At 37.2% G+C, this 26,949-nt stretch overlaps 1 protein-coding gene across 1 annotated transcript in view; it reads right to left on the bottom strand.

The window, feature by feature from the left end:
• The window catches only part of Ccdc178 (coiled-coil domain containing 178), a 331,929-nt gene that overhangs the window by 297,167 nt on the left and 7,813 nt on the right, over nt 1-26,949 (bottom strand). The window contains exons 3-6 of the mRNA XM_038331445.1: nt 23,032-23,111; nt 20,343-20,543; nt 15,421-15,641; nt 1,247-1,389 (exon numbers count right to left, since the gene is read on the bottom strand). Of these exons, the coding sequence (XP_038187373.1) occupies nt 1,247-1,389; nt 15,421-15,641; nt 20,343-20,543; nt 23,032-23,111 (645 nt within the window). The remainder of the gene's footprint in view (nt 1-1,246; nt 1,390-15,420; nt 15,642-20,342; nt 20,544-23,031; nt 23,112-26,949) is intronic.

Genomic DNA, 26,949 nt, shown 5'->3' on the forward strand with positions numbered 1-26,949 from the left:
AGCATTTAAACACATGTCCTCATGCTTGCTGAGGAAGTACTCCTACCCACTGAGCCATCTGCCCAACCCCTCTGCCAAATGATAGAATTTTAAAATCTTGCATCAATATTTAACTGAGAAGGTGGCAAAAGTCAGTAATAATATTATTTTATTTCTCTAACATTGTGTTGGAATATTTTCAAATCACAGATTCATATTTAATAACTCTGGGCTGAGCATTAGATTATGAATTTTGAACAAGCACTTAAATAACAATGAAAGAAACTGGGCAGTGTGCGGGATAGTCTATGTCATCTTGTCTCAGCTGGAGTCATTTTGGAAGATGGAATGTCCACTTAGACAATGTCCCCACCAGCTTCGCCCATCAACAAGTCTGTGGTCTTGCTTTGACTGATGACAGATATGTGAGGACCCAGTTCACTGTGGGTGGTGACACCTCTGTACTAGTGGTATGTTGGGAGAAGTGAGACCCCAGATCCTGAATTTCATGTAATCCCCTGATCTGAGTGCCTACAGCTGCTGCTCTGAGCACGAGACCTTCAGGAGTTCCTGGGCTCTATAAGACATCAGGCTGAATAAGTCAATCAATTGTGCTTCTCTTTGGCCTCTGCATCAGCTTCTGCCTCCAATTTCCTGACCTGACTTTCCTGGATGATGATATATAAGCTGTAAAATGAAATAAATCCCCTTTCCCTAAATTGCTTTTGCCTATGGTATTTTATCACAGAAATAGATGCCCTTACCAAGATGGCAAGATATCAAAAGACACATTTACTTTAGAAATTAATACCAGAAGATAAAATCTCAATTATTAATAAGCCAGAGATAATTTATGCATTTAAAATATTGTTCTGTTAGTAAGAAAATAAATATAAGTTAAAAAATTAATGCCTATGCATATAGTTGCTGCATTAATTTATAATATGTGATATTTCTCTAAAAGCAAAGCAGTCACTTTTATATACAGGGGATAGGGATATACATTGATGGTACACCTTATCCTCATGAAATATAGTGATATATACATTACATTTTTTAATAAAAATATACTGCTTTGTGGATATATATATATAAATTTGTATATCAAATATTCAAATTTTCATAGTCATAAACTTGGTGATAATATAGGCATAAGCAATTTAAATTCTGTGCGCTATGGAAGATTTTGAGCAGTGGTATTTGTTGTGGTTTTGGTTTAAGATTTCATTTCTAGATGCTACACAGAGTGCTGATGGTGAATTCTTACTTGTAGGATTCTATATTTGACTCCTCTTGGCGGATGTCTTTCTCATCTTCTTCTTTCATTACCTTGAACTTTGACTTTGCACCTTCACATTGTTCGATCGACTCCTTAAGCTTTTCATGCACTTCTCTGAATTGTTCCATCACCTAGAAATGAAAAAAAACATTTGGCCCATATATGTATGAAGATTAACTCAAAAAATTTCAGCGTCACTCATAATCTAGGTTTACAGTTGCTAACACGTATTTTCTTACCGTAACTGAGCCTCTAAATGTGTGCTCCTTAGAAACAGTACTCCATGTTTTTCCCATGATTGATGACAGTGGTATACAAGTATAAAAGTCACAGCTTCATGTGCTCATGCTAAAATCGCCCTTTAAGCCATTTCAATGTGTTGATTCTTAATGTGCATACACAATTACATTCCAAAGAAATATGAAAATGTGCAGTAGCAAAGAAATTTCAGTCCGAAATAGCAAAAGCTATCTTCCTTAACAGTCCAAAGTAATAGAATTTTAATAATCAGTGAATGTCATCAGCAGTTCCTTCCTGACCCATCAATCCTGCCTGTCTGTTCTCCAAGCCACCTCTCTTGTCTGAATCACATCACATAACTCTAACTGTTCTTCTCACTGCCAGGCACATGGACATTGTTCACAACTTCATGGGCAAGGCTCAGGCATACACAGACCCCACTGTGATGAAGTGAGCTGCAGAGAAGAAGTATGAGCTTTATTGTTGTCTTCAAAGGCTCTGCTGAGGAGACAATGTGCCGAGTAGGACAGTAAGGGCTCTCACAAATGCCATTGGCGGACTACTCCCAGGAAAAGAAAGAGTAATAGCTTTAATTTCCACCAACGGAACACAGGACCATCTGTGTCTGGATAGACTTAGACTCGCACACCTTGTGCATAGGCAGTGCCTACAGAGCCTGGAAGTAGTTCCAGGAGGTCCTGGGGCTGTAGCTCCTGACAGTTCTGAGCCTTGATATTCCACAAGAGTAGCAAGTACTCTTATCCTCTGAGCCGTCTCTCAAGCCTGTATTCGGATGTTTTAAAGACTAAATGCAAATATTTTGTGAGGAAAGGTCTTATACTTGAAATTTCACTGATAAGAAAAACTGTTTTATTTAATCATTTAAAATATTTTTATATCATTTTATTGTCTTGTCACTTTGGCAAAAGTAGTCTCGTTAGCACACATCTTATATGTACCCACATTTGCTTGGAATGACTTCAGGGTTTCAATGCTTAATATTAATAGGATTAATTTTTAAAAGAATTCTTTGTTTATATGCAAGAAATCTGTTTCCATTTTATTTATTTATTACAAACATTTGATTAAAAAATACCAAGTATTGCTGGGTAGACTTGCCTGGCCTCAGATTCCACATTCTCCCACTCTCACCACCACACACCAGGTTATAAGTGTCTTTTCTATGCTAACATTAGCACTGTAATAATGACAAACTGATCTCAGGGAGATTTCTGTAAAAATCGTAATTTTTCTTTTCTTTTATTAACAAACTAAGTAATATACCAACATTTCTTAATGTTAAGTAATTTCTGGCCTCCTAAAAAGAGTTGTTCATGGAGTGACTTATTTGTCTGCTATGCTAAAGGACTATTTTGTAAATATTTCACATATTTTCAGATACAGATATGCAGTGGTATACACACAAAGTCTCATTCTGAGAATTCCTGGAGGCAGAATCCCCATTTCAGACTGAGAGGTAAGAGCCAGTGGCTAGTTGTTTTGCTTTTCTGACCTTCAGGTTGAACTCCAATATCTGTCTCAAGATTTTTTTAATTGTGCTACACCTACACCCACCCCCCCCACACAGAGAGAGAGAGAGCTTAATAATTTTCTCAAAAATTTCACAAGATTCTATTATTGAAAATATAAACTTGGATTCATTTAAGAATGTCTCTCCTTTTTAATAGACTGAATATTCCAAATGATATTGAAATGATAAGTTGTTTATAGACTAAATAACATCTGACTACACTGTCATCAATTCTAGGATCCAGTATGAGGTGCAAATTAGTTAAAATTTTGGTAGATTTATTTTTATAAATTTCTCCTTGGACCTTTGGACAATGTCTATATATTTTTGAATTTTCATAAGTTAAACTGTATTTTTATAGCATATTCTTTTTAAGTTAAATGTGATATCTCTTTTATAACAGGATTTTTTTTATTTATCTTAGTTAAAATACACAGAGTTTAAAAAGAACTATGCTAGGTATACAGTTCATTAGTCTCAGGCACCTTCTCCACACAGGGCTACCATGCTCTTGTCTGGTGACACGCCTAAGCACGGCAGCAGGTAGAGCTAGCTAAGATCTAGGAACTCCCTGAAGAATTTTTTTTTGGTTTTTTGAGAAGGGTTTCTTTGTGGCTTTGGAGCCTGTCTGGAACTAGCCCTTGTAGACCAGGCTGGCCTCAAACTCACAGAGATCAGCCTGTCTCTGCCTCCCAAGTGCTGGGATTAAAGGCATGTGCCACCTCCGCCCGGACCCTGAAAAATGTTTAACTGAGTAATTGTATCAAGTTCTAAAACATATGAGCTCTTTTCTACCTGTCTGGGACAAGTGTCCGAGAACAGACAGGTTTATGGTGGCCAAGAATGTGAGACTCTCAAACTTAATAGATTGCTTAAGAAAAGAAATAGAGCCCCAATATTACTCCATTCTCAGTTTTCACCTACTGTCTTCTGCTTTGTATTTTAATTCTTCCCATGGATGTTGTTAATCTAGAGCTTTCTTTTTATTTTATTTTTAAAAAGAAAACAATCTTTTTTTCATTTTACATACCAATCACAGTTCCCAGTCCCTCCCCTCCTCCCATCCCCTCCAGCTACCTTCCCACCCCACTACCACTTAGAAAGGGTAAGGTATATTGCTTTGGTGAAGGTCCAAAGCCCACCCTATTATATCTAGGTTGAGCAAGGTATCCATCCAAAGAGAATAGGTTCCCAAAGAGCCAGTACAAATAGTAGGGATAAATCCTGGTGCCACTGCCAGTGGCCCTGCAGTCTGCCCCAGCCATGCAACTGTCACCATATTCAGAAGGACTAATTTGGACCTATGCTGGTTCCTTCCTTGCCCTATGGAGTTGGTGAGCTCCCATTAGCTCAGGTAAACTGTTTCAGTGGGTATCTCCATCATGGTCTTGACTTCTTAACTCATATTCTCACTTCTCCCACTCTTCAACTGGACTTCGGGAACTCAGCCCAGTGCTCCGCTGCCGGTCTCTGCCTCTGTTTCCATCAGTTGCTAGATGAAGGTGACATTTAAGATATTCATCAGTTCAGGCACCCTCTTCTCTATTGCTTAAGGTCCTAGCTGGGGCCATCATTGTGAATTCCTACGAATTTCTCTAGTGCCAGGTTTCTTGCTATCCACATACTGGCTCCCTCAATCAAAATATCTCTTTTATCCTCTTCATCTTTATCCTTCCTCCATCTCAACTATCCCATTCTCTCATGTTCTTCTCCCCCCTCCCTTTCTTCTCTCCACTTCCCCTTTCACGCTCCCTTTTCCCCTCACACCCATGCTCCCAATTTTGTCAGGCAATCTTGTGTATTTCCCCTTCCCAGATAGATCTATGTATATTTTTCTTAGGTTTCACCTTGTTACTTAGCTTCTCTAGGATCACAAACTGTAGGCTCAATATCCTTTGAAATACAGCTAGTATCCACTTATGAGTGAGTATATACCATGTTCATCTTTTTGGGCTTGGTTACCTCACACAGGATGCTTGTCTCTAGTTTTATCTATTTGCAAGCAGAATTCAATTTTTTTAACCACTGAGTCATTGTTTATTACCAGTGAGTAGTACTACAATGTGTAAATGTGTCACATTTTCTTTATCCATTGTTTGACTGAGGGACATGTAGGTTGTTTCCAGGTTTTTGCTATTACAAATAATGCTGCTTTTATTGCCATGAGACTGCCTTATTAGTTTTCTTAAATTCATTTTTTTGAGCTATACATTTTTCTCTGCTCTCCTTTCTTCCTCTCCCCTCCGCTTCTACTCTCTCCCATGGGCCCCATGCTCCCAATTTACTCAGGAGATATTGTCTTTTTTACTTCCCATGTAGATTAGATCCATGTACGTCTCTCTTAGGGTCCTCGTTGAGATTCTGATTTATAGGCTAGTTTTCTTTGCATTATGTTTAAGAACCACTTATGAGTGAATATATGTGATAATTGTGTTCTGGGTCTGAGTTACCTCGCTCAATATGTTTTCTAGCTCCATCCATTAGCCTACAAGTTTCAAGATGTCATTTTTTTCCACAGATTGAAACAATTAATAAATGGGACCTCCTGAAACTGAAAAGCTTCTGTAAAGCAAAGGACATGATCAACATGTCAAAACGACAGCCTACAGAATGCGAAAAGACCTTCACTAACCCCACATCAGAGAGAGGTCAGATCTCCAAAAAGAACTCAAGAAATATGTCATCAAAATAACAAATATCCAATGAAAAATGGAGTACAGACCTAAACAGAGAACTCTCAACAGATGAATCTAAAATGGCTCAAAGGTACTTAAGGCAATGCTCAACATTTTTAGCCATCAGAGAAATGCAAGTCAAAAGAACTCTGAGAGTCCATCTTACTCCTGTAAGAATGACCAAGATCAAAATCACTGATGACAACTTATGCTAGAGAGGTTGTGGGGTAAAAGTAACACTTCTGTGTTGCTGGTGAGAATACAAGCTGGTATAGCCCCTTTGGATGCCAGTGTGGATTTCTCAGAAAAATTAAAACAACCTTCCTTAAAACTCAGTACTATCACTTTTGGGTATATATTCAAAGATGCTCATTTGTGCCACAAGGACGTGTGCTCAGCTATGCTCAGAGCAGCATTTGTTTTGTCGTGCCAGGACCTGGAAGCAACCTGGATGCCCTAAACCAAAGAGTGGATAAGGGAAATGTGGTATATGTACACAATGGAGTAAAAATGCTGCTTTGAACAGTTGAACAAATGTCCTTGCAGTGTGATTGAACATCTTTTGGGTATATGACAAAGAAGTGGTATTGTTGAGCCTTGAGGTAGGTTGATTCCCAATTTTCTGAGAAATTGCCATACTGATTTCCAGAGTGATTGTACAAGTTTGCATTCCCACCAGAAATGGAGGACTGTTCCCCTTACTTCACATGCTATCCAGCATAAGCTATCATTGGTAATTTATTTATCTTAACAACTCTGACTGGGGTAAAATGGTTTGATTTGCATTTCCCTGATGGCTAAGGATATTGAAAACTTCCTTGTGTCTTTCAGCCATTTGAGATTCTTCTTTTGAGAATTCTCTGTTTAGTTTTGTAACCCATTTTAATTGGGTTATTTGGAATTTTGATTTCTAATTTCTTGAGTTCCTTGTATATATTGGAGATCAGTCCTCTGCCTGATGTGGGGTTGGTGAAGACCACTTCCCATTCCAGTAGGATGCCTTTCATGTTGATTGTTTCCTTTGCTTCTTAGTTTCAGGAGGTCCCATTTATTTATTGTTGTGCTTAGTATCTTTGCTACTGGTGTTATATTAAGGAAGTGGTCTCCTGTGCCCATGCATTGAAGGCTACTTCCCACTTTCTCTTCTATCAGATTTAGTGTTGTCAGATTTATGTTGAGGTCTTTAATCCATCTGGACTTGAGTTTGTACATGGGAATAAATATGGATCTATTTTTATTTTTCGATTTGTTGATATCCATTATGCCAGCACCATTTGTTGCAGATACTTTCTTTTTCCCATTGTATAATTTTAGCTTTTTTGTCAAAAAAATTAGGAGTTAATAGGTGTGTGGATTAATATCTAGGTCTTTGATTCGATTCCATTGACCAACCTCTCTGTTTTTATGCAAATACCAAGCTGTTTTCATTGCTGTAGCTCAGTAATAGAGTTTGATGTCTGGGACAGTGATGACTCCAGAAGTTCCTTTACTGTACAAGATTATTTTGGCTATCCTGGGTTTTAGTTTTTCCGTATGAAGTTGATTATTATTCTTTTAAGGTCTGTGAAGAATTGTGTTGGGATTTTGATGGGGATTGCATTGAATCTCTAGATTGTTTTTGGTATGATTGCTATTTTTATTATGTTGAGTCTACCCATCCAAGAAAATGGGAGATCTTTTCATTTTCTGTTATCTTCTTCAATTTCTTTCTTCAAAGACTTAAAGTTTTTGTCAAATAGGTCTTTCACTTCTTTGGTTAGTGTTACCCCAAGATTGTTTATGTTATTTGTGGCTATTCTGAAGTATGATGTTTCTCTGATTTCATTCTCATCTTCTTTATCATTTGTATATAGGAGGGCTACTGATTCTTTTGAGTTGATCCGGTATCCTGCCACATTACTGAAGGTATTTATCAGCTGTAGGAGTTCCCTGGTATAGTTTTTTGATCACTTATGCATGCTCTCATATTATCTGCAAATAGTGAAAGTTTGACTTCTTCCATTCCAATTTGAATCCACTTGATTGCCTTTTGTTGTCTTAATGTTTTAGCCAGAACTTCAAGAACTATGTTGACTAGATATGGAGAGAGTGGACAGTTTTATCTTGTTCCTAATTTTAGTTGAATTGCTTTGAATTTCTCTCCACTTAATTTGATATTGGCTGTTGGCTTGCTGTATATTGCTTTCATTATGTTTAGATATGTCCCTTGTATCCCTGATATCTCCAAAACCTTTATCATGAAGTGGAGTTGGATTCTGTCAAATGTTTTTACAACGTCTAAAGAGATGATCATATGTTTTTTTTTTCTTTCAGGTTATTTGTATGTTTGATTACATTGATTGATTATTGTATGTTGAATCATCCCTGCATTTTTTTGCATGAAGACAACTTGATCATAGTGAATGATATTTTTGATGTGTTCTTGGATTCGTTTTGCCAATATTTTATTGAGTATTTTTGCATCTAAGTTCATGAGTGAGATTAGTCTGTAATTCTCTTTCTTGGTTGAATCTTTTTGTGGTTTTGGGTATCGGGGTAACTGCAACCTCATAAAAAGAGTTTGGCAATGTTCTTTTTGTTTCTATTGTGTGGAGCAATTTGAGGAGTTCAGGTATTAGTTCTTCTTGGAAGTTCGGGTAGAATTCTGCACCGAAACCATCCAATCCTGGGCTTTTTTAAGTTGGGATTCTTCTGATGACAGATTCTATTTCCTTGCAGTTTATAGGTCTATTTAAATTGTTAACCTGGTCTTGATTTAATTTTTTTATGTTGTACCTATCCAGAAAATTGTTTGTTTCTTTTTCCAATTTTTTGAAGGATGGGTTTCTGTAATATGATCTAATGATATTCTGGATTTCCTCAGTGTCTGTTGTTATTTTCCCCTTTTCATTTCTGATTTTATTAATTTGGATATTCTCTCTCTGCCTTATGATTAGTTTGGATAAGGGTTTGCCTATCTTGTTGATTTCTCTCAAAGAACCGGCTCTTTGTTTCACTGATTCTTTGTATTATTTTCTTTCTTTCTATTTTATTGATTTCAGCCCTCAATTTGATTATTTCCAGTCATCTACTCCTCGTGGGTGAATCTGCTTCTTTTTGTTCTGGAGCTTTCAGGTGTGCAGTTAATCCAGTAGTGTGAGCATTCTCCACTTTCATTATGTAGGCACTTAGTGGTATGAACTTTCCTCTTAGCACTACTTTCATTGTGTCCCATAGGTTTGGATATGTGGTGCCTTCATTTTCATTGAATTCTAGAAAGTCTTTAATTTCCTTCTTTATTTCTTCCCTGATGCAGGGGTGGTCAAGTAGTTTACTGTTTAATTTCCATGAGTTTGTGGCTTTCTGAGGGCGGTGTTGTTGCTAAATTCTAACTTTAAACCATGGTGATCCTATAAGATACAGGTGGTTACTCCAACTTTTTAAAATCTATTGAGGTTTGCTTTGTTACCGAGTATGTGGTCAATTTTAGAGAAGATTCCATGAGGTCCTAAGAAAAAGGTATATTCTTTTGTGTTTGTGTGGAATGTTCTGAAGATGTCTGTTAAGTCCATTTGGGTCATGACATCTGTTATTTCTCTTATTTCTCTGTTATGTTTCTGTGTTGTTGACTTGTCCATTTGGGAGAGTGGGGTGTTGAAGTCTCATACTATTAGTGTGTGGGGTCTGATGTGTGATTTAAGCTTTAATAATGTTTCTTTTACATATGAGGGTGTTCCTGTATGAGAGGCATAGATGTTCGGGATTGAGACTTCATTTTGATGGGTTGTTCCTGTTATGAGAATAAAGTGTCCTCCATCTCCTCTAAATGATTTTAGTTTGAAGTCTATTTTGTCCAATATTATGATAACTACATCCACTTGTTTCTTAGTTCCAGTTGATGGGGAAATTGTTTCCCAACCCTTTACTCTGAGGTAATGTCTGTCTTTGAGGTTGAGGTGTGTTTCTTGTAAGAGCAGAAGGCTGAATCCTGCTTTTGTATCTATCTCTTAGCCTGTGTCTTTTTATAGGTGAATTGAGGACGTTGATATTAAGAGATATTAATGAGGAGTGACTGCTATTTCTGTTATTTTTGGAAGTACCATTTGTGTGTTTCACTTCTTTGGGGTTTGGTGGTATAAGGTTATCTGTTTCCTGTGTTTTTGTGGGTACAGTTAGCTTCGTTGGGTGGGTGTTTTCCTTCTAGTATTTTCTGTAGGGCTAGATTTGTGGATATGTATTGCTTAAATCTGGTTTTGTCATGGAATATCTTGTTTTCTCCATCGATGGTGACTGAAAGCTTTGCTTGGTATAGTAGTCTGGGCTTGCATCCATGGTTTCTTATTGTCTGCAGCACATATGTCCAGGACCTTCTGGCTTTCAGGGATTTCATTGAGAAGTCAGATGTATTTCTGATAGGTCTGTCTTCATATGTTACTCAACCTTTTTCTTTTGTAGCTCTTAATATTCTTTCTTTTTCTTTATTCTGTATGTATTCAATTTTGATTATTGTATAGAAAGGGGACTTTTTCTGGTACAGTCTATTTGGTGTTCTGTCAGCTTCTTGTACTTTCTTAGAGATATTCTTCTTTCAGTTGGGAAAGTTTTCTTCCACGATTTTGTTGAATGTATTTTTTGTGCCTTTGAGCTGGAGTTCTTGTCCTTCTTCTATCCCTATTATTCTTAGATTTGGCCTTTTCATAGTGTCCCAGATTTCCTGGATATTTTGTGTTAAGGATTTGTTTTCTTTGACTGATGAGTCTATAGTATCTACAACACCTGAGATTCTCTCTTCCATCTCTTGTATTCTGTTGGTTATGCTTGTCTTTGTAGTTCCTGTTTGTTTGCCCAGATTTTCCATATCCAGAATTCCCTCAGTTTGTGTTTCCTTTATTGCCCCTATTTCAATCTTCAAGCCTTGAACTGTTTGATCTGTTAGTTTCACCTGTTTGATTGTTTTTTATTGGTTTTCTTGTGTTTCTTTGAGAGATTTATTGATTTCTTCCAAGTTTTTGTTTGCTTTTTCCTCCATTTCTTTAAGAGAAATTTTTGTTTCCCCTTTAAAGGCCTCTATCATCCTTATAAAGTTACATTGAAATCGTTTTCTTCTACTTCTTCTGAGTTAGGATGATCATATCTTCCTGTTGGGTGACCACTGGGTTCTGGTGTTACCATGTTGCTTTTTAGGTTGTTAGATATATTCTTGCATTGGCGACTACCTATCTCTTTCTTCTATTGGTGCTGGTAGTGTCTTTGTCTCTTAGTCCAATCCTTGCAGTGGGTGGTCTGTGTCTTTGGGAACTATACTTGGTCTGCTCTGTACTGTTACTCTCTGTGTCACAGGGAAGCACTGAGGTCTCTCTTGGCTTGTTCTCTTGGTCCACTCTGTGCAGTCACAGCTTTTGTTTCCAAGTTCCTTTCTTGGTCCTCTCTGTGTTGTTACTGCTTGGGTTTCAGCGTTCCTCTGAGGTTGGGAGGGGTGAGTGGGTGGGTGTGACAGGAGGTTTTGTGGGCGGAGTGGGACTTGTAACTTTCAGGGTCCAATGGATGGGATAGGGGTGTTGGAGTAGCCTACCTGCAGGAAACTCGTCCTCTGTCTTGCTAGAGAAGCCAAGGCAGGTGGGGGAGAAGCCTGGGCTTTTGCCCGAATTTTAGAATCTCCATGGGTAATCACTCACCTCTTGGTCCTTTCTATGTAGTACCAGGCTGTGTTTTAGAGTTCCACTGAGGTGGGGGGGATAGGACTGTCTGGGGCTAAAGTGGGACTTTTAGCTTGTAGGGTCCGATGGATGGGATGGGGACATTGGAGCCTCCTACCTCTTAGTCATCTCTGTGTAGTGGCTGGCTTGTTGTTGAGTTCTACTGAATTTGTGGTGGGCGGGAAGGGATAGGAGGCTTAGGGGGCAGAGTAGGACTTACAGCTTTCATGGCCTGATGGATAGGATGGGGGTTTTTGTGCAGCCCACATCTTAGTACTCTCTGTTAATCTAGAGCTTTCTTTTTCCATGCAAATATATACAGTTAGGAATTTCCTTAAGAATGTTATTTTCATGGCATTATGTACATTATGGTAGGCTCTATATTGATCATTTTTATCTAATTCAGGTACACACTAAGCATATGGATATGGATTCTTATAAGGTTTTGTATACAAAGAATGCAAGGCCACAAATGTTTATAACAATTATGCAAGATCTGAATACTTATAGTAGGGATTTAAATCCATGATGAAGTCCCATTCCAGAGGCTACACTCTGAAAACCTCTTCTGCCTGTTGCCTACATCTCTGTGTGCTTCTGTTTCTCTCTGAGGAGGTATTTGGTACAGGCAGTGCTCATAATTCTGTTTTTCATTCCTGAATTTTGTCTGTTATGCTCATTTCATAAATGGAAGATGTGTTTTCTTCTTTCAAGTTACCACTTTTCTTTTGCTGTGTCACTGTGGGTTTTCTTACCATGGCTGCATGATATATGTAACCCTGCCTAGCAGTGCCTCAAATGCATTCTGGGTAATTTTTCCTTAGTTCTGTGCAGCCAGAATGCAGACTCATCACAGTTCATTGCTCCCTTTGTAAAAACTGAGAGGGACATACTCACTTACTTTCCCCCTGGAATGACAAAAGTAGCAAGCTATAAGTTAAAGGCAGTTGATGAAGTTCTGGTTGAATAATTCAACACACATCAAGGGGAGCAACAAGGTAGAAGTGACAGATTCCAATCCTTCTACAAAGGTGGCTATGTTACCCAGGATTCTTTAGGGAATGGTCCAACAGGAGATACGGAGGCTCACAAAGATGGATTTAGATTAAAGAAATGACTCATGGGCTACAGAAGTCCAAAATGTACAGTGTAGCATCACAGGTTGCTCAAGGGAAATGAGCAGTCAAATACTTATGCTCCAGAATTCTGTTTTACTCAATGGAGGTCAAACCTGATGCTGTCCAGATCTTGAACTGATTGGATGGTGAAAGATAATGTGTTTCACTGAGAATCCTCTAAGTTAAAAGTTCTTCTTGCCTAAGCCAGAGGCTTTTAATAACCCCCCCCCCCATGTTGATGCAGAGCAGTCACAGTGTATCTGATAGGATCTACACACCAAGTCCTCTGTTTTCTCGGTCTGTTGCAGTGAGTTCCTCCTGAGTCTACTCTTCCAGCTGTCTGACAACACTGAGCATCCCACAGTAATCCCCAAGGCCAATGACAGAGAAAAATATCAAATTGTCTAATAGACACTGGTTTAAACAAACACAGACAGTAGCTAAAACAAGACTGTTGAGCAATCCTGCTCCATGCTATTCAGGATTGAGACAAGGTCAGATAGAATTGCTGGAACAAGGCTGGATTTACTTGTTTTTCTTTTTTGAACTGGAGTCCCAATCTCCTTCTGGCTTTCAGTTCAGTGTCTTTTCTTCGGGCTGCATACCAGAGACTGTTGCTTGTGGTAAGCTGCAGTCGCCATATTTAGGTATCAGGGAATCTTAGTTGATGTAGGTGTGTCTTCTATCTATCTGATGATTTCATTGGTTAATTAATAAAGAAACTGCTTGGCCTAATAAGTTAGAACATAGGTGGGTGGAGTAGACAGACCAGAATGCTGGGAAGAGGGAAGTGAGGCAGATGCCTCAGGCAAGTCACCATGCCTCTCCTCTCTGGGACAGATGTGATGGAGCCAGCCGCCAGGTCAGACATGCTGAATCTTTCCCAGTAAGACACCACTTCGTGGTGTTACACAGATTATTAGAAATGGGTTAATCAAGATGTGAGAATTAAACAATAAGCGGCTGGAACTAATGGGCCAGGCAGTGTTTAAATGAATACACTTTGTGTGTTGTTATTTCTGGGGCTAAGCTAGCCAGGTGGCCAGGAGCTGGGCAGGATGAAAAGCAGACCTGCCCGCAAACCCTCGCTACACTTAGTGTCTAAGGCTTTCTGTTGATGTAAAGAAACACCATGACCAAAACATGTTGGGGAGGAAAGGGCTTGATTGGCTTACACTTCCATATTGTTGTTTGTTATTGAAGGATATCAGGACAGGGACTAATACAGGGCAGGCACCCAGAGGCGAGAGCTGATGCCGATGCCATGGAATGGTGCTGCTTACTGACTTGTTCCTAATGGCTTGCTCAGCCTTTTTTCTTATAGAACCTAAAACCACCAGCACAGTGATGACACCACTCACCATGGGCTGGACCCTGCCCCATCAATTACTAATTAAGAAAATGTATTACAGCTGGATCTCTTGGAGGCATTTTCTCAATTGAGGTTTTTTTCCTTTCAGATAATTCTAGCTTGCGTCAAGTTGACATTAAACTAGCCAGCCTACTTAGAAACGGTGAGAAATGTTTTTTTTTTGAATGAGTTAGTCTCTGTCAAAGAGCTTTCTTAGAATTCCAACCAGTAAATCCAACCTTCTTCTTAGTGGAAGAAAAATCAGACCAGTAATGGAGAAGTCACTGGCGGATACATTGATTTTCAAATTGTAGAAGATAATTAGGATGGAGCAGTATTCTCTAGGGTAGAAAAATGAGCCTGCAGCATAACCACAATTCCACAAAAGTTGTCAGAGGAACTTTGGAGAACACTGGAGTGTTAGCCAGTGAAGCAGAACGTAGACCTCCCCTACTACCCAATAAAGGCTAGGCATACAGCTGAGCAAAGTTTACATGCACACTGAAAGGAAAGCATCGGTGTGAAATTATTACATGTAGCCAAACTGCACTTTCATCAATAAATGTTAGGAAAAAAAACCCAGATGGTATAGAGAGAGAAAAAGAGAGAACATTAAATAATAAATTTGTTTGATATCTATGTGATGGAATACATAACTAAACTAAACTAAATTTACATCTATGATGAGTTGTTTGACAACATGAAAACAATGTAAGGGGTTGGGGAGATGGTCCGGTGGTAAAGAATCCTTACTGTTTCTGCAGAGAAGCCTGGTTTGGTCCCAAGGACCATATGCAGTGACTCACAACTGCCTGAACCTCTGGAGAGCAGACACTCCCTTTCAGCCACCACACATACTTGAATGCACCTGGTACACCTACAGATTAGCAGACATACATATGCACAGAACTAAACATAAAAGTTCAAACATAAAACAGTTACCTTAAAAGGGGAGATTCAGAAACTTACATAGCCAATGTATGATAGTATTTTATAATTCGAGATATGTAACATAATTTTAAAACATTAGTTACATTTTCCTCATGAATTAGATGAAACTAATATTAGTTTTTGGTGATGGACTAAAGAGAATGATGCTGTGCATTGAACATGGGAAACATTCAAGGACTTTTAAATTTACAATGATTTAACACTAATATGAGGTAAATTTATTACTTTTGGAACAGTTGCAAATAGCTATTTTTCTGTAGAAGTATTTCACAAGGTGATTGAGGTCATTTCAGCACTTGAAGCCCCATTACATTTATAATTTTATCAATGATTAAATTACTGATATGTTTTACTTACTTTCTCACTCAGTTCAAACAATGTTTTAAAAATAAAAAAGGTTTGTTTGAAACACTTTAATTTAATGAGTCAAACAAATATTATTAATCATGCTAGGTTTATCAATAAGTGGCTGAGATGTTGATTTATATCAATAAATTATAACTGAGAAGGTTATTAGAGAATTAAATGGCACTTTTAATGTGTCAATCTTATAAGACACATTAAGTTCTTAGAGTTGAAATACTTTGGGGTAACCAAGAGAGTATACACACATTCAATCACCTGAAACTTTTTGTGATAGCGGTCCCTCAGAGCTTCTAGTTCCTGCTTCCGTTTTGACTCCAGCAGAGGGGCATGGTGAGTCATGTAGTCAATGTCCTTCTGGATCTTGGCATTGGCTTGTTCCAGCATCTCCTTCTGCTTCTCCAGATTCTCCAACATTTGGGCTGTGTCTTCAATATGGCTGTTCAGCTCTGCGATATCTTTGGAAAAGTGCTCGTGTTCTGGAGGTGGATGATGAGAGCAACACAAAGTTCAGAGGAGGCAGTACACAGTCCAGAAAGTAATGCATGTTTATATGCAGGATCCAATTGAGCTTTAGAAATTATTCATCTGTGAATTTTATTTAAATATTTAATTGTAAAACATATTGTTTCTTTCACTCATCACCAAAAGAATTAAAGCATGCTTTATTAATAATTTGTAATTATTCATAATTTGTAATTAATAATTTATAATCTTTAATATGAATCCAATTTATTACAATCAGTAAAATGATCATTATATGATATGGAATTCCTCTCAGTATGCTATGAATACCATTAGTGAATAAAGAAGAACTTTGGTCCTATTGCAACACAGACTAGGGCAAGGCAGGAGTTTCAAGCAGATAGAGGACAAGAAAGAAGGTGGAGTCAGAGAGAAGCCACGTAGCCTTGACTGGGTACAGATGCCTCCAACCCTGGCATCAAGCAAAGCCCATAGGCAGAAAATAGCAATGAAAAAAATCTCTAAATTTGAAAAAAAGATAAACACCAACTGTTTCAATAAGAATGTTTGAAATCTTAGACATTGAAATCACTCCTAATTACTTATATATCTAATAGGAACTTAGACAATTACAAACAAATTAGCTAAGAGGGCTCCTGCATTCTTCCCATTACAACTTCTGAATACAAAAGCCATCTTGCATTGTTGGAATAAAACTAAATTGATTTTTTAAGTAATTTAAAATAAAATAAAATTTTCTCATGAAGTTTGTTGATAACTTTGTTTAGGATTGTGTCTTCAATTCATGAGTTAGGTCTGTATTTGTTAATATTTATACTGATTCCTCCTGACTTTGTTGTATAGTTTAAAGTGCTTTTTTCATCAGTTGTGGTCTCTGTTCTCTCTTTTTTAATTTCCTGGACATTTTCAATTTTATTTATAAAAACAGTGCTAACCTTTATACCCATGCATATTTCATGTTGAAGCCTTTCTAAGTACTGAGTCAAGGTCTTTCTCTAAATGTCTAGAGACATATTTTGCTTTATTTTTGTTTATGTACTGATACTCCTCTTTCTATAAGCATTCACAGTTAAATATTATCTCAAACTTATACTCTGAATATTTTCATAAGCAATAACCAGAGCCACAAGCTGGATATGGATAATCAGGAGAAGTAGGAAAGGAAGAGGAGGGAGAGGAAAAAGGGAGAAAAAGAAGAAAAGGAAGAGGAAGAAGAAGAGGAAAGGAAGAGGAAGAGGAAGAGGAAGAAGAAGAAGAAGAAGAGGAAGAAGAAGAAGAGGAGGAGGAGGAGGAGGAGGAGCAGGAAGAAGAAGAAGAAGAAGAAGAAGAAGAAGAAGAAGAAGAAGAAGAAGAAGAAGAAGAAGAAGAAGAAGAAGAAGAAGAAGAAGAAGAAAAAGAAGAGGAAGAAGTTGGTTTTGCTTTATTTAGTTAGAGGTCCATGTCCCATGTCTCCATTTCTTTTAATTATTAAAATTTATTTTTATTTTTTCCTTTAATTGAAAATAGATTTTTTTCTCACATAATATATCCTGATTATGCTCTCTGATTCCTCTAATCTTGCCAGTTTCTTTCCACCTCCTTCCCACGCAAATCCAGTCCCTTTCTGCAATGGACTTGGTGCAGACCCGTGCATGCTCTAGGCATTCTGCCTCAGATTCCATACTCTTTTTTGTCTTTTTAGTTCATCATTTTACATTCTCTATCTTCTAAATTATATGTTTTCCATTGTGCTGATTTATCTCACATTCATACCTGCCATCCTTTGAGTGTGTTCCTTCCCCTTTGTAACTTTGCACATGTGCCTTGCCCATCTATCCTTCAAGGGGATGCTTTCAATAGTCTCACTGTGGGAAGATGCCTGTAGTTCTCACATCTAGTGGAGCATCAAACATGCTCATTCTGAGGTCTGACATTTCTTCCTCTTCCGTGAAATAGTCATAGGGAAGCAGCTGTGGATCCACAGGCACAGACATGTGAAAAATGGAGCTGGTAAGGAGACACGCAGAGCACCAGGGGAGTCTGGGGCCCTCATTTGTGCCTCCAAATGCCTGTGGTGTATGATAAAATGTATGGGTCACTTTACTTTACAAGAGAACAAAGCTATACAACCCAATTTATAGTTCATGGGATCATATAACACCTGATTTATGTTGGAAGGTATTTCTGTTTTTTTTTTTTTTTTTTTTGATAGAAAAAGATAAGAGCCGGGTGGTGGTGGCGCACACCTTTAATCCCAGCACTCGGGAGGCAGAGGTAGGTGGATCTCTGTGAGTTCGAGGCCAGCCTGGTCTACAAGAGCTAGTTCCAGGACAGGCTCTAAAAAAGCTGCAGAGAAACCCTGTCTCGAAAAACCAAAAAAGGAAAAAAAGAAAAAAAAAAAAGATAAAGGCTTTCTTAAACGGCACTAGATACCAGGTAAAAGGAGTTGCATTTTCTGAGGGGTGTTGAAACTGATTTATGACCTGACAGAAAGGAAGGGACCAGAGCTAAAAATAGTCTTGCTGCAATCTCTTGAATGACCTCTTCATGATATCCTATGTGGATTCTCATTGGTTGACCCAAAGGAAAGTCAGACCATGGAAATGTCTTTAGAACAGTCATTGAGAATTAGCTTTCAGGGATACTAGACAGCACATGTGCTGTAGGGAAAAGGAGGGTAGACTAGAGGAGAACCTAGAAGAGATCTGGGAAAACAACAGATGGGTGTCCTAATTTTATAAAATGTTTGTGCTGACAAACATCCTACTTACAACTGTTAAAAAGATTAGAAGGTTTTAAAAATTTATTATACAAGATACTATATGAGTCAAAACCAGAAAAATACATAACTATATTTTATAAACAGATTAATAACATTTAAGGATTATTTCTTATTTACATTCATATAAAGTCAATTGATTCGTGGAAACATTTTTCACACAGAACTGCCTTAAGAAGTATATAGCAACAAGGTTAAATTATACTGTAAGCATAAATAATGCATGACTTCTTAAATAAAAGGAAGCAAGTAAATACATGCTTTAATTTTAAGTAGACCTTCAATAGTATTGATTAAAGTGTAGTCTAAATCATGTTATTACCCATCACAAGAAATTATTACAATTATTAGTTTCCAGAATGTATACACACTTGTATTCTTTTTATTTCTATAACTCCTTAAAGATAATTCCAAAAGGGCTCAAAACTATAGTATTTAAATGATCTTATAAATGACTTTTAAGCTAATCAGAGTGACATTCAATATATCAGCTCTCAACACTACTTTTTCTACCCTGCTAATGAGGAATGACAACTAGGAAAACTGCAGATGATCGGTAAATGTGAATACAAGGAGCCCAAGGCACCTATTCTGAGCCTGCCACTGTCTCATCATATTTACATAACACGCCTTATCAGCACAGTAATCCATTAGTAGGACATTAATATTATAAGTTCCATCAAAGAAAGAATCACACAAAGGACTGTTTAGATTATAATATTTTCTTACAACTCCCTAGTATGCATTTATCTACTTTGAAGGTGATAATTTTAGAAGATTTGGTATTATGATCCAAGGTTGTTCATTTGTTCACCATGACATATCCTTTAAGTCCATGTCTTTTATCCCAGAACAATGACAAATGACAAATTCTTAAGAATTTCCTATTCAAGTAATATAATGTATGAGTATATTATTTTTTAAAAATTAGTTCAAATCAAAGACTCCTTAACCCAAAAATTTACCTCAGGATGCCATAAGAAGTTTCCAGTGTCTGATAAACATCTGGTGAGGAAGTTTTTGATGACACAGGGTTTGGAGAAGGCAAAAACAGCAGCCAGTATCTTTAAGTTGTGATATTCCACCCTACCTCTCTCTGTGTATGCTCTAAAGAACAGCATCTTTCTTTTTTCGTGAGTCTTTGCTTGTGTGTGCTTGTATTTCTTTCGGTGGAGGAGCGCGCAGCGAGAGGGAGTCTCTCGAGAGAGAATAGAGATCCGCCCCTCTCTCCCCCTCCCTCCCTCCCTCCCTCCCTCCCTCCCTTCCTTTCTTTCTTTCTTTCTTTCTTTTTCTTTTTTGGTTTTGCAAGGCAGTGCTTCTCTGTGTAGCTTTGGTGCCTGTCCTGGAACTGGCTCTTGTAGACCAGGCTGACCTTGAACTCACAGAGATCCACCTGGCTCTGCCTCCTGAGTGCTGGGGTTAAAGGCATGTGCTACCACCACCTGGGTGGACAACACTTTCTTAACCAGTTATTACCCAAGTTACACTTGCAAATATGTTAAGGTTGCCTTCCTGCTAGGAGTTCCTTTCAAACTGAATTTATTTCTAAGTTCTCAAAAGTAAGTGTATATCATTCCCAACATGTCTTTAGAAAATCTGAATTTTCCTACATTGCAAAATGTGGCTAATGATATCAATTGGTCAGTCAGCTTTAATAATTGAATTTTAAAAACAAACACTACCATCATGGTAAGTAAAAAAAAAAAAAACACACCAAATACTGACCTATCTCCAAGGTATGTTAATGAATGGTATTTCAACAAACTTAAAAGCCCACAGTCACAGTTTGCACAGCACAACATAGCACTAATTTGTGTCTCCGGACTCATTAAATCTTTAATACTGTATTTCAAACAGTCCTAGTTTATAACCAACACGTAAGAGTAAATTGTTTATACAGATCAATGGGTCACCCTGTCTGCTCCCCTATTATTACCTTTCTGCACAGCTGTTGGGAGTTCTTGGAGCTTCCAAATGGACCAACAGTCAATTTTCATGCTAATCCTTTTCTTTCTTGATTTTTGTTGTTTTAAAGCTTGTTCTGCTTCTGCCCTGTCTGTTTCCAGACTTTTAATGAGGTGACTGGCCTCCGATAACAATGTCTCCATTTTCTTTTTCAGCTCTGGACACTTCCTATCTTAAAATAGGAACACAAATTCATGTTAATCAATCAGCCCATAGGCAATGTGACAGAATACCAGTCTCACTTGAAGTATCCTTCCAAATATTTATGTCTTTAAGTAAGAACTTTAGAAAAGTTAATTCATCTTTAAAAGACCATTTGTAATGTCAAGCAGAGCCAGGCGTGATGGCATAGGCCTGTAATAACAGCACATGAGAGGCTGACATTGCAAGATTCCTGTAGGTTGAGGAGACAGTCTGAGCTACAGAGCAAGAGATTTGCCTTGAAAGCAAACGGGGGGGGGGGAGCTTAAAAATATGTAACCTCTGCATGGAAATAATACAAAGTTGATGCCATATTCTTTGGAGACCGAATTTTCTGTGAACACTTATTAAAAAATAAGTGGAAAGGCCCAACCAGTATCTTCAAGAGAATCTCTGTATCAGAAGGAGAACCACCACAGGAGCTGTTCCATTTTTAAACTGTGCCTGTATTTTCTTTTAGTCTTTATGCACACAAATCACAATGAGCAATTAAATCAACACAAAGATTATTCCGTTCCTGGAGAAGAAGGCATTGACAGCCTTCAGCTTTATCAAATAATAACTTGTCCACCTACCCTTGGCAAGAATTCATCAGAAATTTCCAAATTCTGTTAATTAATTCTGTTAATTAATTAATGAGAGATGATACTAGTAATCCCTGGTTCACAACTCTGCAATAACATGGCTTCATGTTAACAAAATATTTCCAGAGGCATTCATTCATCTTTTTGTGAACAAATTGTGTACAAAGCTTATTTTATCCGACCACAATAATATACTTTTCTCTAGAAAGAACAAGGTAAGGAAGATAGATTAGATTCCTATTTTGCTGGCATTTGTAGCTGTAATGGATGACTTTCACCAACATGTGACATGACAAGAATAAATAAGCACAGTGCCAAGATAGGAATGGACACCATGGAGTGGAGGCAGGACGTAAGCCGTTGTGAAGGCATCAGAGGAGCAAGTGATGGAGAAATCCTTTTTCTCTTTGGAAAATAGAGACAATGATTTTTTTTTTCCTGCTAGGTGGCAGTTTTATAAATGGCCACATAATGGTTCTGCAGATAAACTGGGCTGCTACATCATCTCTCCTATTCTAGAGAACTTGTCAAAGACATTGACATGTATCCTTAAAAGAATTAATTTTAATGGAAAAAACTAACTTTCTCTGGTCTGCAGCTTTATCTGGTCTCTTTGAACCTATTGTTTACTTTTATCCTGGGTACGTTATTAAATGAATTTTTAAAGAAAACATTCATGGGACATTGATAATTTGTGACTCTCTCCATGATCCAAATCTCCCTAAGTCTTTGGTCTACAATGCGCAAAGATACACCTGCCATTGATAACTGCAGCACTTTAGTTTACTGGGGTTATGTGTGTTTTACCAAAATTATTCATTCTGACTTTACAAATTACCTTTTACTTTCTTTAACAGCATGCAAATAAATATTATATAGGTAAATAATTTGCAGTGCCTTTGATCCAGTTTCATACAAACCTAATAATATTCCCAGATCAACTCACTTAGTGTATATGTAAACAGAGACTTGTGCCTTTTAACACAAACACTTCCAGACAGCCACTACCCTCCTGGCATCGCCGTGTGTCTTAGTCTCATATGTGCATGCTTCTGATGATTGTTATGTTAGGTACTTTTATGGTGACTGTGGCCACTAAGGAGTTGATCCCCCCACATCCATGACATATAAACATTGAAGCTTTCTTCTTCTCTATAGACATTAATATAGAAATAAATAAATAAAAATTGGTCAAAATAGAGCCTCAGAATGAACGATGGTTTGAAAAAAAACCAAAAACATTTGTTCTTTTAATGAAATGTCCTGAGTTCATCAGTTTTGCTCCAGTGAAGACATTTGTAAATTTTTGTGACAAGCAACGATGAGAAACTTAATATAATCTTAAGCATATATTAATATATGTTGAAATAATATTAATAATAACTTTAAGCCAATATTTAAATTTTTAACTTTTGTATTAGATTGTGGTAAATTCTGATCATATGAAAGCCACTGTACTACAGCTATTTATGTTTCAGTGTAAGTTAAAAGGAAACTTAGGAATTAAGTTTCTCAGTTTTATTGGACACATCCCAGCTTGTCAGTAGGATCATAGCTGCCCCACTGGAGAAACAGACAGACACTACCTTGATCACTGCTGACAGTTTTAACAATGTTTCTCAACTTTAACTGGTTCCTTGAGCTGTGGACAAGTATCACTACACACCGAAAACTCAGGCCAGTGTTGGGTAAAGAATTCATTAGTAATAAATACTAGCTGAGGGCATGTTTCTTAGAATGATTAAGTAGGCTTTTTTCTTTATACAATATCCCACAAACTCAAAAAATATTAATTGTGGGTTTTAGAACTCTATCAAATAAAAGGTCAATGACCAAAAACATTTATATATCTCTAAGTATGAAAAGCAAACTTACCCCTTGCTTTTTTGGGGCGGACATCTTTCTCTGAGTCAGTGACACCCAAATCTTCTTTACCATCTTTAGTGGTAGAAGTCCTACATATACATAACGAGAAAGACAGTATCAGTTTGTAAAAAACACATGCATTAAAAGTCAGCTACATAAAATCTGCTAAAGCATTTGTGCGGAATGCTAAACGTCATTTACATGGCAATCCTACTAAATAGTAGAATGATATAAGACATTTTATTATCCAGTAGTATTTATACTTAAATTAACAGAAAGTTTTAAAAACAATTACAAATGCCTTGGGCTTTCTTGGGAGGACATTAAAACAGTATCTTTATTTAGAAATTTGCATTTTTAGAATTTTTAAGATGTGGCTTGATTTACAAATTGTGTGGGTGCACATACATGTGAGTGTGCATGCATGTCTATATTCATTACGCATGTGTGTCAGCTTTCCTACCAGAAGAGTAGAATAAAACCCTTGGTGGTGGAGTTCAGTGGTTGTGATGTGTCTGAGGGGTGCTGAGAACTGAGCTAGGGTCTTCTGCAAGAGCAGTGTGTCCTGTAAACCCTTGAGCCTGCTCTCTGGTTCCAAGAGAATTTTGATCAAAGATCAACAGGATGAGATGATACGTACTTTGTTTTCAGATTAGTGAGTTCTTAGAAGCCAATATAAAACACAAAGAGTAACGGTAACAATTTCAGACATAAAGGTAGCAAGATTTTAGAAAAGTATGCAGAAAAATGCTATTCTTTCTAAGGCACTTTTCTTACTGGGGCTGCATAGTTTGGCTAATACCTTATTTTTACTCTCAGGATTTCCCTAGTCTAATTCTAGGATCCTAAACCGAGTTTTCACACCTTTTAAAAATTTTATATTTTCACTGATCAAAATTTTAACATGAATCAAGCATCAATGGAAAAAAGGTGTTTTTTAAGCTCATCTAAGTCATTTAATTTTATTAAAGATTCATTATAATTAACAAAATCTCTATGCATACCAAATACTTTTAAAGCTCATAAAATAGCTTAAGTTCAGTTATTAGCTTGGAGACCACATGCAATATCATATAGCAGTAATATTTCAGATTTTATAAAATTTACCATAAAATTTTACATCTCACTCCATTGTGTACAATTTTCCATTATTTTAATATCATTCTTATTTTCACTATTTCATGTTATTATTTTTAAAGATATTTTTAAAAGCCTGTTTTTTCATGAAATACATTAATTACCTTCTTCTTGCTTTTGCTTTTATTTCAATTTTTTTTACTGAAAATCATAATTTTTTTTATTTTTAAAATAATAAAAAATTTGTCCCCAAATCAAGGATTAAATAATGCTTTTCCCTTTGGCTTGCAAACTTCCCTGAATATTGTGACAAGTTATCATACACTATTAACTATAGTTTTGAGGGTTTTTATTGGTTTTTTTTGTTTGTTTGTTTTTGGTTCCCTCTGTATAGGCCTGGTTATCATGGAACTCTTTATGTAGATCAGACTTGCCTCAAACTCACAGTGATTTTCTTGCCTCTGTCACTGAGAAATAGGATTAGAGGCATGTACTACCATTCAAGGCTAGTTGTAGTCTTGTGTATTATCTTTTGGATTTGTTATAATTCTAATACTAATTAATTTTTCTATAGTACTTTTAAAATCAAATTTTAAAAATTGACAATTTTATTAGGCAATCTTATCTCTCCCTTCTACTGGTCTTTATTAATGACCAATCTGCTTTCTGTCTGTATGGATGTAGCTATAATAAATATTCCATATAAAGCCCATTTAAGGACCCTGCCCTTAATATATATATATGTAAATGTATGTGTATATATATATATGTGTGTGTGTGTGTGTGTGTAAAACTTGTATATAATATATGTAAGTATAGATGAACATGTATGATATTTGTCCATATTGCATTATTATTATTAGAACTTCATTTAAACAAAATTCTAGTAATAGTAATTCTTTAATTTTTTTGTTTGGTAAATATATATATATTTATATATATTAAATATATATATTTAAATCTACATTTTTTTCCTTTATTTTACATACTGGTCACAGTCTCCTGTCCTTCCTCTCCCTCCGACTCCCATCTACCCCTTCCCCATCCACCCACTCTGTCTCCATTCAGAAAGAGGCAGTCCTCTCATGGGCTTGAACATAGCTTGGCACTTCAAGTTGAGGTAGGGCTGCGTTCTTCCGCCTGTATAAAGACTAGGCTAGGTAATCTAGCATAGGGAACAGGTTTCCAAAAGTCAGCTCAGTGCCAGGGACAGGTCCTGATCTCACCGCTAGGAGCGTTACAAACAGACCAAGCTACACAACTGTCGCACACATGCAGAGGACCTGGGATGGTCCCATGCAGGTTCCCTAACTGTTGGTCCAGAGTCCATGTGTTCCCAAGAGCTCAGGTCAGCTGTCTCTATGGGTTACTCCATCCTGACCTTGACGACCCAGGCCCCCTATGATCCTTCCTCCCTTTCTTCAGGAAGACTCCCAGAGTTTGACCCAGTGCTTGGCTGTGGATCTCTGCATCTGCTTTTATCAGTTACTGGATAAAGGTTCTGAGATGACAATTAGGGTAGTCACCAATCTGATTATAGGAGACAGACATTTCAGGCACCCTCTCCACGATTACCAGAGATGGTCTTGGCTGGGGTTTTCCTTGTGGATTTCTGGGAGTTTCTCTGGCACCAGGTTTCTCCTTAGCCCTCCCTCTGCCTTGCCCCCAAACTGTCTCCTGCACCCAGCCTTCCAATTTCTTTCTATGGTATAAAAATATTTCATTGAGTAGAAAAACCACACTCTTTTAATTCACAGATAGATTTTCCAACCTTTTATTTCTTATGAAGCCTGGTGCTTTGAACATTTGTATTTAAGTTTTCACCTGAATACCTGTTTCAAATGCTTTGGCGTTATATATTTTAGAGTGAACGTGTCTGGCGCTAGAGATCGTTCGGGATTTTACATCTTCGGGAACTGACAAACTGATTTTTACTCTTCTGTATCCTCTGTCATCGACACCAGGAGTGTACAAAGAATGAAGTGTGGAACAGAAAAGAACTGATGTTCTTGACTTCTCTCAGAATTTAGGCAGAAGATCTCCATAGTTATCAGTTCGTGTGCGCCAAAGCTTTCCAGAAATGTCATCTATTGTTTAGGTACTGCTTATAGAATTCTAGTTATTTAAAGTGTTTTTGTTATGAGAAGCCTTGTTTTGTTCACATAATTTTCTCTTTAGGTTCAAGCAGGTTTCCCTCCCCATTTAATTTATGTGGAATACTAAATGAATCCACTTTTGTGTACCAAATTATCATTACTATTCTCAGGAAAACTTCAACTTAGTCAAAATGTGTAACTCTATAAATAGGATGCTGGATTCAGTCATCGATGGCACTTCATTGCAGATTCAATGAGAGAATTCAGATATGAACCTGCAACTTTCTGCCAATGTCTTTATTTGCTTTTGGCACCACACCAAAAGTGGCATCATAGACTAAGTGGAGAAGTGTTTCCAGCTCTCTGTTTTTTTTTTTTTTTTAAAGAAACTTGAGAAAGCATGATAGAAAGTAGAAAGTCTCACTTCAATATTTAATAGAATTTGATCTTCTTTGCTATGATAATGGTGCTTTGGCTTGCTTGAACTTTTTTGGTTTATTTATTTGTTTGTTTTGCTTATTGTTTTGAAAGAGGGTCTTAATATATAGCTTAAGCTTGGTACTAACTAACTGTCATATAGCCTCTGCTTCCCTGGTATTTGGGTTAAAGAACATGACAACTCTACCTGAATAAAAGTTTTTTTATTCTAACTAAACATTTTTATACAGTGTATTATGATCATGTTGTTCCCTTCTCCGAACTCCTCCCAGATCCTCTCTCCACATCCTTGCCCACTGAACTTTTACGTTTTCTC

The sequence above is a fragment of the Arvicola amphibius genome, chromosome 5 (genome assembly GCF_903992535.2).
Source record: "Arvicola amphibius chromosome 5, mArvAmp1.2, whole genome shotgun sequence".
NCBI lineage: Eukaryota > Metazoa > Chordata > Mammalia > Rodentia > Cricetidae > Arvicola > Arvicola amphibius.